This window comes from Idiotropiscis lumnitzeri, chromosome 1 (assembly GCF_059441095.1).
Source record: "Idiotropiscis lumnitzeri isolate Australia: NSW breed Sydney's pygmy pipehorse chromosome 1, RoL_Ilum_1.0, whole genome shotgun sequence".
NCBI lineage: Eukaryota > Metazoa > Chordata > Actinopteri > Syngnathiformes > Syngnathidae > Idiotropiscis > Idiotropiscis lumnitzeri.
The window spans coordinates 21,746,316-21,765,251 of NC_142391.1; the positions used below are offsets into that span (position 1 = coordinate 21,746,316).

At 41.6% G+C, this 18,936-nt stretch overlaps 1 protein-coding gene, 1 long non-coding RNA gene and 1 pseudogene across 3 annotated transcripts; all 3 read right to left on the bottom strand.

Annotated features, from left to right (window-relative positions):
* Nucleotides 1-600: 600 nt before the first annotated feature.
* On the bottom strand, nucleotides 601-7,721 carry LOC148343690 (uncharacterized). The gene is made up of 3 exons (XR_015842468.1): nucleotides 7,537-7,721; nucleotides 6,637-6,693; nucleotides 601-675 (listed from the first exon to the last, which is right to left on the bottom strand). It is a non-coding gene; the product is annotated as an uncharacterized LOC148343690 (long non-coding RNA).
* A 141-nt stretch (nucleotides 7,722-7,862) lies between these two features.
* Nucleotides 7,863-18,700, bottom strand: LOC148343691 (uncharacterized). Of its 2 annotated transcripts, none has more exons than XM_088289014.1 (3): nucleotides 18,464-18,700; nucleotides 9,688-9,963; nucleotides 7,863-8,952 (listed from the first exon to the last, which is right to left on the bottom strand). In XM_088289014.1, exons 1-3 carry the CDS (start codon nucleotides 18,561-18,563, stop codon nucleotides 8,228-8,230), a joined length of 1,101 nt encoding a protein of 366 aa, XP_088145140.1. In that variant the 5' UTR covers nucleotides 18,564-18,700; the 3' UTR covers nucleotides 7,863-8,227. The 2 variants fall into 2 exon arrangements, with proteins under 2 accessions (XP_088145140.1, XP_088145131.1); XM_088289005.1 differs by lacking the exon at nucleotides 18,464-18,700 and adding an exon at nucleotides 10,389-11,168.
* Nucleotides 15,678-17,753, bottom strand: LOC148343692 (uncharacterized; annotated as a pseudogene).
* Nucleotides 18,701-18,936: the final 236 nt, after the last annotated feature.

Sequence of the window (18,936 nt, forward strand, 5' to 3'; positions counted from 1 at the left end):
CTTCTGGGAAGAAGGTCTGCTTGTGTTGCATAACACGAGACGCTCAAGTCGAAGATAAAAAGGGAGGGGGGAAATGGGTCAGCTCCAGCATTGTCGTCGTGAATTTCCATGTTAACCTTGAAAAATAGATTCACGCCTTTTAGCCTCTGGGGGTTTCAACCGCCCAATTGAGGTTTGGCTCTGACTTTTTTTTTTCTCCCTCCGGGATGGAGAGGACGTGCTAAGCAAGGCTAGGGAAGAAAAAGCTTTTACAACCTGCTGCTCGCAGCTGATTGCATCAGGTTCTCATGTCATGGAAGCACTTGCTTGTGTCACTTTTCTCAAAGCGGTGGCTTGTAGCTCACCCGACAGATCATTTGAAAGGGGATCCGTTACTCAACTTAAAAACCTTTTGTGAGCTGCCTATTTGTGATGTAAGTGAGCAAGCTGAAGTGTAACTTGGCAGTTTGGTGATTAAGTGCTGCTTTCACCAGTGAAAATACAATTTAAAAAAAAAAAATTCTTTATGGGCACTCTTTTTTTTCTTCTTTTCTTTACATTCTAGGCAAGTAGTAACCGCTTGCCTGGTCACAACCTCCAGATCCACTTCTGATCGTCATGGGAACGGAGTCGGGGTGAGCCGTGGCTCATTTGCATGGAACGGGATTGACCCCTCAAAACAAGGGGAGAAAAATTCTGGAAAAAATGCAGAATTTTGGGAGAAGAAAGAAAAATTGGAGCCCTGACGTATTTTTTGCGCTGAATGTTTTTGTGACACCTGAGAATTGTAATCTTGCTAACTCGTGGCCTGGCACGCATCGCAGTGCCATAATAGTTTGGTATTTTTCATTGTTTGTTTGCATTTCGTTTTGACTTTTGTTGTTTAATTTCAGTTAGTTTTAATTAGATTTTAGAGCAGGTTTGTTAGTTTTTTAGTTATTTTATTGAAAATGTGTTCATTTTTTATAGTTTTGGCATTAAGTTTTTTCTTCACAAATGTGCAGTATTTGTCAAATGGAAGGTTAAAAAATGTATTTAAGTACTGTGTAGTAAATGATAATAATCAACAAAAATGAAACCAGACGGCATAGTTCACATTAGTTAGCATTATAACATAAAATGTTGCAAATTTTATTTTATATTCGTATTCGTATTTTTCAATTTTAGTTTTCGTTATTTCGCTAGCTTTCATTAAGCATAACTTGATGCATACTACCTCTGTTTTGCGTGGTTTAAAAATATTGTCACCATTAAAATGTTTTTTTTTTTTTAACGAGGTTGAGGTCATGTGAAAAGTACCTGCTACTACGAAGACCTCTATGCTGTGTTTTTTGAGGTGACTCGAAGGAAACCGCAGAACTTCTGCTTAAGCGAAACAACTCTTGAAAAGTTCCTTTTAAGGTCGTGCGAGTGAAATCGAAACACATCTGCAGCTCTTCAGAAGTCACCCCCGCGGGACCACAAGCTGATATTTCGCTTCTCGGTATGTGATTGAGTGGGCGGCAGCCATTTCTAGTCTTCTTTGTTGGCCTTCACACAAATCCGAAAGCCAACATTTTTGATGACTGCTTGCATCAAATTAACTAAACTAATCGAACCGCAACAGTGGAAACGAAGCACCGCTGAAAGCATTACCATGTCAGAGCCAAAAGGTAAGCAGAGCTGCAGTGTTAGCACAGATTAGCATTAGCACGGCAAAGGTGTCGTCGTGGCGCAATGTTTTGTTTCGAATTTCTACGATGTGTCCGCTGTCGTGCCAGATGCAAGAATCTGCTATGAATGAAAATACAATCAATGAGGGTTTGAGAGTGCCGATTTTGAAACCTCGTTTAATTTACTAGGCGACAGATTTAATCCTTCAAATTAGGCAGGCCTGTTAACAACGCTTCTCTCTGGTGTGTCAAATTTAGATTTCTTTTCACTTTACAGGGTCTTCAGGTTCATTCATCATTCGGCGAGCTAAGAGTGGCTACGTTTATGTTGACACAATTTACTTAATCAAATCAGAGTTCGGGTTAAAATTATGATCGTATGCACTGTTTTCATGGACACTAAAAATATTGATCCGATTACGACTTCCGTGTTCATGCTTCACACTTTTGATCAGGAATAACGGTTTTGACATGTGCTGATTGACCAAATAAACCGGACATATGTAGTTATAGAAAAATAAGTAGCCGTTGTGACTATCCATGTCAACAAAACATCGCTCCGTACATTTCCGTTAGTGTTATTTCGCATATTTTCAAGTGGATAATGGAGCAGTTCAGTCTTGCAGCCGCCATGTCTTTTGCTCGCTCTGCTTCGACTAACTTCCAGGAATAACAGAAACGCGTATACTGACGTTACGGACATGCGCTGTAAAGATGGTTTGTTCCGACATTTCAGAATATATGTTTTTAAGCGCTACGATACGATTATCAATCGACATAAACCAGCCCTGTCATTTGGAAGAAAATAAAATCAGAATGGGCTTGATCGGGTCACGATATTCAAAATAGCGTGTGTACGTGAAGCATGTTTATTCCGATCAGGCATTTCATTCGAATAAATGTGTCCGTGTAAACGTAGCCATTGACTGAATATATGAGAGTCGAACTTGGAGAACGGTGGCAGCTGATCAAACAGGGCTGGCGATTTGTGCAAAGCAAACGAGAGGCAAAATGTGCCGACAAGGACACTGCGTCACGCTTTTTCTCAGTGAGTACTGAAGCATGTCACCTGATAGATTCCATCCCCATTTTGTTCTTTTAGGCTTATGGAGGGATCAAGATAATAGAGTGATCACCTGCGGAGGAGGTGCGCGGGTGCCTTTTTACAGGCTATATCAATGATTCAGCGGAGTAAAGGCCAAAGTGGGCCGGCGTTGGGGGTGACAAACAACATATGTCCAATCATGCTTGTCAATATGGATGGATAAACAAGAGTCGCCGGCCTGTTTAACAGCAAACATGCGTGGGAGCATGCACAAATGCACACTCGCTTACAAACACTTAGGAAGGGAGGAAGGTGCAGTAGGTACTTACACGCACACGCACACACTAATCACGTACTCACAGATTCACATTTACTTACATGCTGACTGTTAAAAATATGCCAAATATCAAAACTGTGTCAAGAATATACGTAAATACAACACATTGGAAACTTTTCCTTTTTTCCCTTCACTTGACCATGACAAAGCTTTAGGGGAAAAAATGTTTCTCGTGCTGTTGATTCATGAGACAGCTCAAGTGGACAAGCTGCCACATGTACAGGAAGTGAAACCATAACAACGGGGGGGGGGGGGTCTTGTGTAATATGTGACGCACTTCCATTAAGCATCACTCCAAAAACCTTCAGCAAGTTTTGGTTTGCTATCATCGAGGCCACCTTTCACTTTGAAACACAATATTCAACATTATTATCATTTTCTATTGGACAGCATTAGATTGTGAACCTAATCAAGTGTCTTGCTCACGTAGTAGGGCTGGGCGATTAACCGAAAATTTACCGTTACCGAAATTTAGTACAATGACCGAAATCATTTTGCCCATGTCGGTAAATTCGGTGAATAAAAAAAGAAAAAAGAAAAGCCGTTTCTGTCTGCGGCAATGTTCATGTCCCTTTAAGACCGCTACAGCGCCTCTAGTCACGTGACTCCACCCGTTTGATCGAGAAAGAAAACAGACGTCGCTGTCGTAGCTGGCGATTCAAATCCAGAAGCTTTTTCACCACCCACAACACAACCATGCTGTGCTGAAAGTTCAAAGTGAGAAGCAAGGTTCGACAAGTGACAACAGCCCATGAACGGAGGCGACACCATACGAGGGAACGTCTCAGAGGTGGACGCGATAGCCTAGCACATAGCTAAAGAGAAAGCTCCTCTAGTTACAGTGGCGCACACAGGATTTAAACGCTTCATGAAAGCCGTATTTCCCGATATGGACTCCATCGGGCCGGGAGCTTAGACATGTCAAGCATTTTGCATCTCCATCCGACTTGTGGTCGGGTCGCAACATGGATCCCTGATTGAGCCTGACTGTGCATAGATGACAAGTGGCGACTGCGCACCAGAGTACTCGAGACGGCACATTTTCCCCGATGATGCACACTTGTTTACTTGGCTTGCATCGACATTTTCTTTCATTTTATTTAGCATTTTTTTATTTGCCATTATTTACATCATGAGAGCATCTTGGCGCAATCTATTTGCAGAAAAATATTTTGCAAGAGGTACCCTTTTTCTTTGTGACATTGTTCAAGTCATGCAAAGCATGCTATTTGGAATGTTCATACAAATGAATTTTGTACTTTTATTTTTCATTGAAAGTAAAGTGTACCAGTTGGTCAATAAAAAAAAAACAGTCAATATGCAATTCCTGCATTTATTTTGATTTTAGTCCACGGGGGGAATTTATCGTGCATTTATCGTTAGAGGTAAAATTGCTCGATTTCTCGCGATATTGATTTGAGGTCATATCGCCCAGCCCTATCACGTAGGTCGCATATTGTCTCCTGTGTTGTCATGGTAACTGAGGATAACCATCTTTCGGATAAGACACCTTGACTGAAGCGAGTGTGTCACAGTGAGAATGTTCCACCACATTCAAAACAAAAGCCTGATAAGCTCGGAATAACAACTTTGGTTTTGACTTTTAGTCTGTTTTGGTAGACTTTTGCAAACTGCACAAAAATCATAGGTCACTGTTACAAACTGGCTCGCATCTGGGAACAAACACAGTGCAGTTCAGCTTTTGCCATTACAGCATATAATAAAAGTGTTAGTGGAAGTGCGTGTGTCTGTGTGTGTAATAAAATATAACATAAGGATTATTTATGTACGATTATGCCGTGCATAAATGTGTTTTAAGATAGTGCTGGATCGATTATTGTCCGGGCCGATTATCAGCGCCAATATTCAGCGTTTTGATGAATATCAGCATTGGCCTTTTTTAAAAATCAGTTTACAACTGTGTTGAAATGAAAAGAAAGATCATTTACATTTTAGCATTTCTGTCCTTTTGAAATTTTGGAGGACTTTATTTAGTGTCCAAAACTATATGGAGCTATTGTTTAAATCGGAAAAATTGGTCAATAAACAAGCTTGAAGTTTCAACAAAGTTAAGAGTTGTAATTTTACATTTTGACACCAATAGTTTCCTTTTTACTGAAAATTAATACCGGCTTCATATATCGGTTATTGGGCTCCTTGGCTACTAATATCGGTTTCAGCCCTGAAAAAAAATTGGTCTATCTCTAAAATGAACCATGAATTTATCGACTAGAGTTGCAATTTGCATTCTACTATGTTGCAATGTCGGTGTGAATTCAATTAATTATCTAGTGTAAACAAGCGGAACGCAAAGTGTTGGCCTCGGTGCTTTGGGCCTCCAAGCTGATCAGCTCGCACGGCTAAACAATCGTTGGCCGCTATAGTCCTCCAGTCAGTTTTTGGCGTATATATATACCGCACGGGCTATTTCGGTCGGCGGGGCAGCTTATTCGTCGGGCTCGTGTGACAAGTCGCGGTGAACCCGAGCAAGCTGACATTTGTCACGGCGACACGGATAAGCGAAGTGCACACGTTTGCGGGAATGCGTAAAAAAAAAAAAGTCGCATACAAGTTAGATTTGGTTACACTTGACTGGAGTAAAATCCGAAGTTTACTTTACTTGACGTGTTTACATTGGAGCAGAGGAGTTTGACCTCTGCGCAAATATTCCTTCCCCGCCGTTCCGTAAGACGGAATGTCAATATTGGAGTTTTTCGCAGTTGAAAAAGAGCATGACGACCCCACATGACTTCCTCATTCACCAAAGCAGATATGACGAGAATATATTTGTGTTTTGTAAGTCTATTTTTTTTTAATAGTTTGGGATTTTTTTTCAAAGATTTTGGTATTTTTTTTAGCAATTATTCTGGGACTCATTTCGAAGAGTGTATTTTATGTTTAGTATTTTTATGATTTTCATATTTGTGGAATATTTTCCATCTATTTTATTTTGTGTATTTTTAGAGAATATTTTTGTATTGTTTTATATTCTTGTCGATTGTTTTTCTAATATTGATCTGATTTGAAATTATTCTGATGTTATTGGATATTTTGTGTATAGCGTTCACTATTTTTGGATACTTTTTTGATTATTCTTTTAAAAATGTTTTGATTTTTCTAATATATCAAGTTTTTTGTTTTATATTTTGTACAAATGTCAATATTTGTGTTTCTTTTCTGTAGTTCTTTATACAATAATGTTCAGTTTTACATCTGCTGTTTTTTTTATATTATATGGATTTTTTTACCTGCTGTATTTCTATATTCTGTGTTTTGACGAATATCGGCATTGACCTTTTTTTTTTTTTTTTTTACTGTTGAAAACTATTTTGTCACACAAACAAAAACCAACTTACATACAGATCTCCATACTTTGTACTTTTATTTTTAAAGAACAAAACACACTCACATTTTCAGTGAAAGGACCTCGAAAGGAAATTCCAATTGAAGTCAACAACTAAGCGCAAATTCAAAGAAAAAAATAGGGCAAAGGTTCCTGTGATGGTCATACAGTATGCAGGCATTATTTGAGTCTTGACTTTTTAAAAGTCATCTTAAAACCTTCTTAGGCAACATTTCTATTTTAAAATGTGATGACAAACAAAAACAGTAAAACTTCTCACCTTTTTATTGATGACACGCGAAGGCAGTGAATCACCTTTTTCCAACACTTCATGGTCCTACAAGTAGTATAAAAACAAGTTAACCGTGGTCTAATACAACTAAAACAAAACTACACACCTTTTTAAAAATGTAAAGCAGATGCCTACTTTGGCGGTCCAATTCTAAATGAAATCATCGCTCCAGAGTCAAACTGTTGCTGGCGTAAGACCTTTTATTCACTTCAGCGGCAAAGTTTGAAGTAACATTGCTTACAGTCATGCCAGTATGAAAAGGAGTTTCCGACAATTTCAACAAACTAAAACACAATTTTTAAACGGCACGTGAAGGATGCTTAGTAGGTGCTCCTATTTTGATTAGCAGCAGAGTCAAAATGGTCTCAACTCTTAAAAGTCATCTCTGTATAGCAATGCATAACGTATAACAGCAGTTAGCACATCTGTCTCGGTTCAAATACAAAAAAAGATACAAAAATACTATTTTGATCTGGCACAGCCATGTTTCTTACCTGCATAAAGCTCATATCATAAATTAAGAAATTAACTAAACAAGGTTTATCAAGATGGTATTTTTAAGTCTCTAAAATTAAAACAGAATTAATATCCTCAACTCTAAGGTTTTGTGAAGTGCTGGATCAGTGAAACGGCCCTTTCCATCCGTTTTACATGACCTCAGAATTAGTGCTATAGCGTCACCTGTAGGGCATGACTACAAACCCAAGTAACGTGGATAGACAGTCAAAAAACAATTGTAAAAATAAGTTTGTGAGTATCGAGATGCGTTTTTTATGCACGACACCGTCGCAGAAATAGCTTCATTACGGCGTCGTTGTCGCTCGTTTTCCATTTTTTTAATACAATTAATTATCTGACTCCATTAATGGTTAACCAAACACGACCTACATTCATCCAACAATTCCAACAATACAAATGTCCACTTCGTACGACCCTATCATTTTCTCAACTGACCGAAGATTTCGTCGGCAGCCGCAATTAGACGCTCACTTAACAAATCCTTCAATATTTCGAAGCCCCCCCACACACACACGCGCACTTTTGATTTTTATTCGTCCTCCTTTCGCGCTGAGTGAAGCGAACTTCCGCCTTGTTCTTCTTCGGTGGTGTTTCACCAGCGCTTGAGCAGCAGCAGCAACGTCGTAAAGCCGCCATCTTGGTGCGGTATCGACGCCGGCTCAAAATCAAGGGCACAAAGAGAGAAGCTGCATAGGTCTGATTCCAGATATCTTTATTGTAAAACAAGTGAAACGTAAACGTGATATTCTACTTGTTCCTAAAATTAAAGGTTCAATTTATAAAAACAAGAACACACTACAGTCAATTGATTATCAATACATTTAGTTTCTTAAAAATCGTTTGTTATGTATTTCTTTTCAACGACACCTGACTTTGCTAACATATTTATATCCAAGACAGGCGGACACACACCTATGCTAATCTCTCCACCTCCTGACAAACAGATTTTGAATATCATTGTCATTTGCTTTTTCTGACATTTTTTTAGCTTTAGATTTATTCACCGATAGGTTTACATTCAATTTGCTCATGGGAGTAGTTTTGACCTCAAATGTGACAATTAACTTGGCTTCTCCCCATTGTGCGTTTTCATGTGCGACACCATGTTTGCCTTGACACAGAACCTTCTGCCACAAACTGGGCAAGCGAAGGCTTTTCCTCCCGTGTGTATCTGCACGTGTGTCGCCATGGCGGCCTCTTGTGAGAAGGTTTTGCCGCAAAACGAGCAGGTGAACGTTTGTCCTGACGCGTGCGATTTCATGTGCCACTCCAGGTTCACCTTCTGAGTGAAGCGCTTATCGCATACGGAACAATTAAAGGAATCTTCTCTGTGCGTGTGTATATGATCGTTTAAATTTCTCTTGCAAGAGAAGATTTTACCGCATATCGGACAGACTAAAGGTTTTTCGACCGTGTGCGTTACCGTGTGTGCAATCAGAGCAAGATTTGAACTAAATCTTTCGCCGCAAACGAAGCAGCTCAAGGGGTTATCCCCCCCGTGTTTCCTCATATGCGCTGCCATGTGATTCTTTCGAGAGACTCTGTGACCACAAACTGAGCAGCTTAAGGATTTCTCCTTGGCGCAGGCGCTCACGTGCGACTGTGTGTGTGCCGTCGGACTGTGACGATCAAGCGGGGACCAATCGGGCGATTTGTCGTCATCTTCGCTCTTCACGAGTGTGCCGGTCAGCAGCAAGTTGCTGATGCTGGACTCCTCCTCCTCCTCTTCTGACTTTATATGACGGGGTTGGGGATGTTCCAAACTGGAGCTCCTCTCAAGTTCTTCTGTGGGATACAAGCAACCGGAGGTGGGACTAAGTCACATCGTCTCAAGCGTGTAAGGGGAAGTCAAGTCCAAAATTGTTTTTACAATTGTACGTATGTTCTCAGTCAGAATAATTGCGTTTGCGGAATATGAATTAAGCAGAAAAATGACTCCCGTTTTTAGCTATCTCAGGGATGGGATGACATTTCGTCTACTGCAACTTGCTATTGAGTAAAAATTACATCACAGTGCCGACTTTTTGTTTAAATCTTACAACAAAGATGTGTGTTGTGAAACATTTAAATTAATATATATTTGAAAATCAACGTTATGAAAAAAAAATTCAATAAACATATCCTTAAAATCGTTTTAAAAAAGTTAAGTTTATATATTTGTCTGTATTATTGTTGTATTGCACTGGAGAGGGGAGCTCTCTAATCTCGTTGCACACTTGAGTACAATGACAATAAAGGGATTTCTAATTCTAATTCTAATCGGTATCGGCCCTGAAAATAAAAATATATCAACCTCTCTCTAAATTTCTTTGTTTATAAAAATTAATGAAATTATGAAGACGGTTTGCTGGAGGTCAAAATGTACTGCGATGAATCGGACATATTTGTAGTTTACATTTGCCGTGAACGCTTTGAGGTTGGAACTGTGAAGATCCGACCTGGGATAAATCCAACATCCCACCTTCCTGGAATGCAGCATTAATTCATAAATACATATTACTAATTTTCTGCATGTGATACCTTCGGAGTCTGTACCGCTCCTCAAAAGTTCTTCAATGTCGTCACTGTCAGACAGCGGAGCGAAGAGGTGGTCTGCTTGTGCCCCTCCATGGTCTCTTTTGACGTCGGTCATCATGTGATGCAACTCACCACACGGTTCTTCTTCACTTTTCATGGGGACAATCGCCACCACCTCCTCTTTAACGTGGAGGGACTGCGGATGCTCCAAACTGGCGGGGCCCCCCTGCAGCTGAGGGGGGAGTTGTTGTGCTTGGTGACCGATCAGCGGCTGGACGTCTGCAAGACACAAGCAGCGCAGTTGAGCTCACGTTGCAGTGCTTATAGAAAATCAGGATACCCAGTGAAAAAAAGTATTGTTCTAAAAAGTGCCGGTCTTGTCTGCGCTATACAAAAATCCATCTGGAAGATCCTGTTAGCATGTGGAAAAAAGGTTTTATGGTCAGATGTTACCAACACTGAACTTTTTGGACTGCCAAATTTATATTTCATATATATATATATTTCATCTATATATATATATATATATAGACTTAATCATCATGAATATGTTTTACCACTCTATTTGTTGAGGAGTGATTAAATTTTCCCTTTTCAACCCATTTATTTCTCAGCGTTAATTGTCCTTGTGACTGCACTGAAACGCTTCGAAGTAGCTCATTCAAGCAGAACGTCAGCAGAAATGTGTGACCTTTTGAACGCACCTTGGACGTGCATCACCAGTTGTGACTTAGAAGCAGCTCCCAGCTGTCGTCGTTGTTGCTCGCTCTCCGCTCTCGCCCGACTAAGTTGCTCCTCGTACGACGCGATCGTTTTTTCGAACAATCCAAAGATTTCATCAGCGGCCGCCATGAGTCGCTCCCTAACCAAATCTTTCAACATTTTGGAGATTTTCTTCCTCAGCACACGCACGTTCAATTCGGCTTCGTTGTCCTCACGCGCCAGTTTCAACACGATCTTCCGCTTTCTTCTTCGGTGGTTGTTCTACAACAGTCTAGTTGACATAACGTCACACGGCTGCCATCTTGAGGCGGTATTGAAGGCAGCTAAAGGTGAACCGTCAGAAAAGGTCGTTATTTAATAAAAAGATGCGAGAGCGACAAACCAAACATTTCAGTCATTGATTAAATGGTACATTAATAAAAGACAGCAATCTGAATGAGAGAGTCCACATTTGTAATAATTAATTTAGAAATCTCTAAACACTGCTTCCTCTTGGTTCAGAACAAAGTCAGGTTATTTTTTTTTAAAGAACAAATTCAGGTTGAGATCATCCTAAATTTGACGCAAGACCCTGTCAAAATTGGGGAACACCCCAAGCCCCTGCACCTAGTTGGAATCAGAGTTATAATAGTTTGGGATTGTTCATTACAGTTAGTTAGTTATTTTGCCTTGTGTTTTATAAAATTCAGTTCGTTCTAATTAGTGTTGAACCAATATTGATAAGCATACCGATTCTAGTATTGGGATACGGCATTAAAACATTGTTATCGTTATCGGCAAGTGTATAATAATCACACGAGACACGGCGAGTACTTGTTAACACACTGTTTAGTCATTTCCCCGGAAGTCCTTTCCACACCACACTTCAATACAAAGCATTATGGGACATGTAGTCCTAAATACCTATTACTACACCTCCTCCTTTTAGTTGAACGTAATCCTACAAGTAAACAGGCATAATTTGCATAACCATTAAAGTAATGTAAACATTTTCTTTCCGTTCTAAACATTGACAGAAACACCATATTATTTTTTTTTCTTGTTATTCTTCTTAACAGCATTTTAAACTACTTGCTTTCCATTTAAATGAACAATCAGCATCATTCACAAATCCAATCTATCACGAGGCCTCACGACACGACCGAACCTCGTAATAGTCCCTGTAGGTCGAAGGTGACTTCGGTTTCTCCTGAGAATCCCCCTGTCAGTCTCTACCATGTAGGATCTGGGAGTGTTGGCAGGTCCAAGTACTTCGCCTGAAGATGCTTCCGATGTAATCCAAACTTTCTGTCCCGTTGTTAGTTGTGAGAGTGGTCGTGTCCGGTGTCTCCGATTGTAGTGTTTTTCCTGCTCACGCCTCCGCTCTTCCTCCTTCTTCCGAAGAGCCAGCCAGTCCGGCCACTTGGGATCCAGTTTGGTAGTAAATTGAGGCAAGGTCGTGCGCAGGTTTCTTCCCATTAACAGCTGAGCAGGCGAGAACCCGTGTTCCAGAGGGGTGGCCCTGTATGCCAGCAGCGCCCTATGAAGATCCATATCTTTTTTCCACAGCTCCTTGACTGTGCGGACTGCACGTTCGGCCTCTCCATTGGCTTGGGGGTAATGGGGGCTGCTCGTGACCTGGGTGAACTGGAACTCTTTCGCGAACTGTTTAAACTGCTCAGATGAAAACTGTGGTCCATTATCCGATATCACCGTCTCTGGAGTTCCGTGTCGAGCAAAGGCCTCCTTGACAGCCTTGATAGTGACATCTGCGGTCATATGTTTGAGTTGTGCAACTTCAATGTACCTCGAGAAAAAGTCAACAATCAAAATATAATGCTTTTTTGACCATTCGAACAGATCCATTCCAACCTTCTGCCACGGGCGGTCCGGAAGTGGAGTGGTTAACAATGGTTCCCGGTTCTGTATTCTGTATTTTCTGCATGTATCACAATCACCCACCACTTTGTCTATCTGTACTGAGATTCCGGGCCACCATACAGATTCCTTGGCTCTTGCTCTGCATTTGGAAATTCCTTGATGGCCTACATGCAGACGTTGCAGAATGTCCGCTCTCAAAAGTGGTGGGATCCAAAGTCTTTCTCCTTTCATGAGAAGACTGCGACACACATTTAAGTCCATCCTGTGTTGCCAGTACACTTTCAGCTCTGGGTCTAGCTTGCATTTCTCTGGCCAACCGACACCGCAATAGTCCCTTATTTTCCGGCACAGCTCATCTTTTTCCTGTGCGGACCTTATCTCTTCCAGCCTTTTGTCCGTAGCTGGAAGACAGCTAACAAGAGTGTCCACGAAAACCTCCACGTCCTTTTCCAACTGTAGATCTCCTGCAGAGGGCGGACCTCCAACTGGAGCGCGTGACAGCGCGTCAGCTGTGACTAGGGTTTTTCCCGGAACATGGATGATCTTGAAAGTAAAGCGCAGCAATCTAAGCCTGAATCGTAAGATGCGCGGTGGAAGGTCATCCAATCCTCTTGTGCTCAAAAGAGGGACCAGGGGTTTGTGGTCTGTTACCAGAGTGAATTGTAGCCCCATAAGATAAGATGAAAGTCTTTCACACGCCCACGTGACAGCAAGCGCTTCTTTTTCAATCTGCGCATAGCGCCTCTCAGTGTCTGTTAGTCCTCTTGAAATGTATGTCACTGGACGCCATGTGTCGTCTGACTGTTTTTGTGTGAGTACAGCTCCAATACCAAAAGGTGATGCATCTGCAGCAACTCTTGTTTCTGCTGTATTGGAGTACTGAGCGAGCACCTCAGGAGAGCTTAGAATCTCCTTAAGCTTCTGGAACGCCGTTTCCTGTGGCTCAGCCCAAATCCATTCATTTCTTCCCTTTTGCAGCTCCTTAAGCGGTGTAGTTGTGGTAGCCAACTGTGGCATGAACTTGGCGAGGTAGTTTGCCATGCCCATGAGACGTCGCACATCTTCCACACATTTTGGCTGTGGGAGCTGCTGGATAGCCTTCACCTTTTGCGGGTCAGCCTCGATGCCTTTATGTGAAACCTTGTGTCCAACAAACAAGATCTCGCTTTTAGCAAACTCACACTTCTCATTAAGAGTGAGGCCCTCCTTCTGGAAGGTTTGGAGCACACGATGCAATCTCTGGTCATGCTCTTGCCTATCTCTGCCATATACAAGCACATCATCAGCATGACAGATTACTCCATCCAACACTTCCAGCATCTGCGACATCCTCCTTTGGAAATGCTCTGGTGCCGATGCTATGCCAAAAGGAAGGCGGTTAAAATGGTACCTCCCAAACGGCGTGATGAAAGTTGTGAGTGGCCGTGACTCCAAAGCGAGCGGGACTTGCCAAAATCCAGAGCGAGCATCCAACTTTGTAAACACTCTGGCATCTTTCATCATAGCAAGAGACTGATCCACTGCAGGAAGAATATGCCGTTCTCTTTTCACAAAGTTATTCAGGGGGGTAAGATCCACGCATATTCTGGGTGACTTGTTTCCTGGTCTGGGGACAACAACAATGCCAGAACACCATTCTGTAGGCTCAGTTATTTTTGAAATAACTCCCATTTCTTCCATCCTCATTATTTCTTCCCTGACTGCATCCCGGAGGGGAAGAGGAACACGCCGTGGGGCGGAAAGAGCAACAGGTATGGCTCCCTGCTCTAGCTCAATGCGATAAGGCTCCTTCAACTTGCCCAAACCCCTAAACACTGTTGGGTATGCTGCCCTAAAATCTATCTCAGTGTCTTTGACTGTGTCCACTCTGTAAACTAACCCCAATGCCTCACAAGCTGGTCTACCTAACAGTGGCTGGACTAAACCTGAAACTAGGTAGACGTCTTGAGATGTGCAACGACCTTTTGCTGCCAGCTGTGCCCTAAAGCAGCCCTTCGCTTCAAGTGGGTAACGAGCTGGCCCAAGAAGTTTCTTTTTAGATGGGAGTAGTTTACCATCCCTTTCACGTTTGTACAGTCTCACTGGCATGGTAGTAACATCTGCCCCTGTGTCAAGTTTAAACTGAATATTTTCCCCATTTAACTTGACCTTTTCAACCCAGGGCTTTGACTTCACTGCATCAATCTCGCCCAAGAACACACATTCCTCGCTGTCTGCATAATCTTGGTTTTCTGTGACTTCCCTGAGCCCTACAGCTTCACTACTGCGACAAACTACAGCAAAATGTCCTTTTTTCTGACATTTTCTGCACTGTACTTCTCGGGCTGGACAATCTTTCCAAGAGTGTTTGTTCTTGCGACCACACCTGCTGCACTCCTTTGGAACTTGCTTAGTTTGAATTTTTCCTTTCTTTGTGTTTATCTTTATAGCGTCCATGTTCAGTCTATTGTCCTCTGCAGAGCTGCTGTGTAAAATCGTTTGCTGCATCTTCACAGTTTCACTCTGCCTGACTTTTTGTATAGCTTTGGACAGTGTTAACTCTGAGTCCATTTGTAGCTGTTCTGACAGTCTTTTGTCCTTAATTCCAACTACAATCCGGTCCCGTATAAGTTCCTCTTTAAGCACTCCAAATCCACAATTTTCTGCTAGTTTGTGTACTGCTGTGATAAATGACTCAGCCTGCTCGCCATCTTGTTGACGTCTGGAGTTGAATTGTGCTCGTTCAAAAATGACGTTGTGTTTTCCCACGTAGTGGTTTTCAAATGCTGCTTTAACAGCTTCATAGTGCTTCTTATCTTCAGAATTTAACGGCAAAACCGCTAAAACGTCATCAGCTGCGTCTCCCATCGCATACAGGAGTGAGTTTACTTGATATTCATCAGTTTTTCCATCCAACGCAGTTGCAATACGAAACCTTTCAAATCTTCTGATCCACTTTGGCCAACTTGACGGACAGGAAAAGTCAAATGGCTCCGGGGGGGATAACTGCACTGTTGTCGCCATCCCAGCTGATGAATCCCTGGTTTCTTAACGTTCAGGACATCCGCTTGAAGTTCCTCTCTTTACTTTTTCTTTTCGCGCCGTGCCGAGCCGTATCCTAGCAACGCGGCAAAAATAGCAGCTAACGCCGAAGCTACCTGCCGTCGTCTTCCACGCCGGTCATTTACGTTGCAACTGCCCGAAAAACGTCTTCCGGCAGCCAACTACACTTTACTGACCCGACAATAATTGTGAAGACTTGCAGTTCGCCACTTCTGACACCATGTATAATAATCACACGAGACACGGCGAGTACTTGTTAACACACTGTTTAGTCATTTCCCCGGAAGTCCTTTCCACACCACACTTCAATACAAAGCATTATGGGACATGTAGTCCTAAATACCTATTACTACAGCAAGTACTAATAAACAATGTTCCGATAGTATTTAGTATTAACACAAGTATTCTGTTAACTGTGCTACTAGAAATACTTCGGAAGCTATGATTCAACTATGAATGATTTTACATCCAAGTGAGTAGAATTGCAAGTAAAAATCCTCTTATATTTAGTTTCTTCAAACGACGCGGTTTCAGGACGGCATCGGCATCAACAGATACGGCACAGCCAGGTATCGGTGGTATTGATGACGGCTCCACGATGAGACCAGAAGAAATCAAATAGGTGCAATTGTCAGGATCCAGATTGTCTTTCTTCAAAAAGTATGGGGAGTGCACAAAACTGACATTTGACTCATTCCTCCATTTGAATATTTTTACAATGCAATAACGAGAATATTTTTTTCATAGAAAAGATAACTTTGTATTTGGTGCACATTGATAAGAAACAGTAACACTCAGGGGTGGGAATGCGTCAGTGCTTTAGTCAGCCTGTGCGTTAGCCTCTGTATTTCAGAGACAAACGGCGTTAAGAACAAATTTACCAGTACCACGTCACACACAGGTGCCGCCTGCTGGACATGGAGCCAAATACATAAAAAATAAAATAGTGTTGTATCCCTTTCATTCCCGCACAGACCACAATGACGTGTGTCCCATCTTGTTTAGATTTCACCGATCACCACAACGTGTGTGTCTGTTGTTTTCTTTTTATTTATTTATTTGGCTGTGTCTGGTAGTATGTTCTCTACGCCGATTGGCTGTCGCCGACGAGGGACGGACTGGTCCCACGTGGGTCGACCTGAAATACTGAAATACAACTGTGCACATATGATAAATGGGCTATCACTTGTAAAAACGCTTTTCTACCTTCCTTGTACTCAAAGCGCTTCACACTATTACATAGTCACAATGGCCAGGGATCAAACCCACAACCTCTCAGTTGGGAAATGACCACTCTACCACTGAGCCACGCAGTTGCCCTTTTTTGTAATCATGTGATCTAACTGTTACAATTTGAAAACACAGAAAAAGTACATTATTTACAATTCCAGGAAAATGCGTTTAGAACAAATTGCAAGTCAAGCATGCAAATTGAAAACTAAATGAAACCTTAGAGGTACTCAAATGAAATGTCCATATTGATAGAGCAGGCCTATTAATCAATTGTATCCATTAATTTGAGAACATTTGTCAGGACAAATTACTTGGCTAGAATTAAAGAGGAATTCCTTCACAAAAGCTGACATATTAAGTGCCTGTTTCTTCTGTTACTCCTGCTTAGATATAGACAGGAGAATAATTTATTTTGCCTTAGCTTTGGCATGTCAAATTTGAAAACCAGTGGAAGGCAATCACAAAATCATTTTTTAGCAAGTACATTTTTTTCATGTGTTAGCAAAACTGGCGAGGTGAGCATTTATTCTCCTTTGTGTGTGTCTGCAAGTGCGCTTTAAATTTATTTTTGTGAGAGTAGTTTTTACCACAAATTGAGCAACTGAAAGGTTTTTCGCCAGTCTGTGTTTTCATGTGTGACACCATGTTCCCCTTGAGAAAGAATCTCCTGCCGCAAACTGAGCAAGCAAAAGGTTTCCCCCCGTGTGTATTCGCATGTGTGTGGTCATGGTGGGCTTTTGAGAGAAAGTTTTTCCACAAAACGTGCACGTGAAAGGTTTTTCTCCCGTGTGCGTTCTCATGTGCGATGCCATGTTCACCTTCTGGGTGAATCTCTTATCGCAAATGGAACAGTTGAAGGGTTTTTCTTTGTGTGTGCGCATGTGTTCGTTTAAATTACTCTTGTAGGAAAATCTTTTACCGCAAATTAAGCAGGTGAAACGTTTCTCTCCTGTGTGCTTTACGGTGTGCGCAATCAAAGCTACTTTTGAAATAAATCCTTCGCTGCAAACCGAGCAGCTAAAGGGTTTTTCTCCCGTGTGTTTCCTCATGTGTGACACCCTGTGAATCACGATGACAACGGTCAGTGGCAACTCAATAACGTCAGCCTCCTTCTTTTCCTGCTTAATGTCAGGGGGCTGTGGATCTTCCTGCTTCAAACTGGAGCCCTCCCCAAATTCAGCTGCAGGACTCAAGCAAGCAGAGGTGGAAGTTTACTGTTGGAACAAGTCATTAGTCACAAGCAGCGGTGGAAGTAGCGTGTTACATTTACGGCACTGCACTTTTTGGATAAATTGCACATGCCAACGTAGTTTTATTGAAACATTACTTGATTATGTTAACAGAGAAGAAACACAACTTTTACTTGGTTACATTGGACTACATCACGCTTGCTACTTTCAGTCTTATCAACAGGTATTTACTATCGCAATCTATTTGAGTTTGTCAGAGACACTTGTGGCACGTGACTAATTCACCCTTTACTCCATTTGACCAATTAAATGGACCAGGTAGTCAGATCATGACACATTGGCCCCATGACTCAAAGAGACTCCTTAAAGTGAGTATGGTAGAATTCTATATTGACCTTCGAGATTCCAGCTCACCTGTAACTCCGGTGAGGATAAGGGGTACAAAAAAAGTATGAATTGGCTACAAAAGTCAGCTAATGTGTCATGAGCTGTCATCTTACTATTCTAAAAAGTACACACTTCAGCATACAAGAACTCCACTTGGAAATTGATACCACAATTATCACATCACACTTATTAAAAAAAAATCCATGCTATACAAATACGCAATGTAACAACACTTTTTGACTGTAGATGTTTGTGTGGACACAATTTCAAGACAACGTCAACAGTGAGATTGTTATCCAAAGTAAGTGCTCGAAGTGGGTAATTTGAGGGAAATGCGAACAAACCTTGTTCTCGTTGCGCAATTTGAGTCTTGACGTCTTCTAGTTGTCGTCGGTGTCGCTCGCTCTCCTCTCGCGCTCGACTAAGTTGCTCCTTGTATGACATTACCGTTTTTTTCAAACAGTCCGAATATCTCGTCAGCGGCCGCAATGAGTCGCTGCCTTATCAAGTCTTTCAACATTTTGTTTGGATTGTTTTCCTCGTCCAACGACCATTCACACACACTTCCGCTATTTTCTTCTTCGGCGATGGATTTACGTTATGAAACATACAACAACCTCCGTGGCGCAAATTACCGCCACCTTGCGACGGTGTCGGTGCATCTCAAGATAAGCAGAGGAAAAAAGAATTGAATAGAAATTACAGACATTTTTTTGTTTAAACCTTTACACGTTAACATTAACATTTTAAGAGCATATCCACAGGTCCAATAGAACAATGCCCGACTCCTTCTTCTGCCCCGCCACCAAAGACGGCG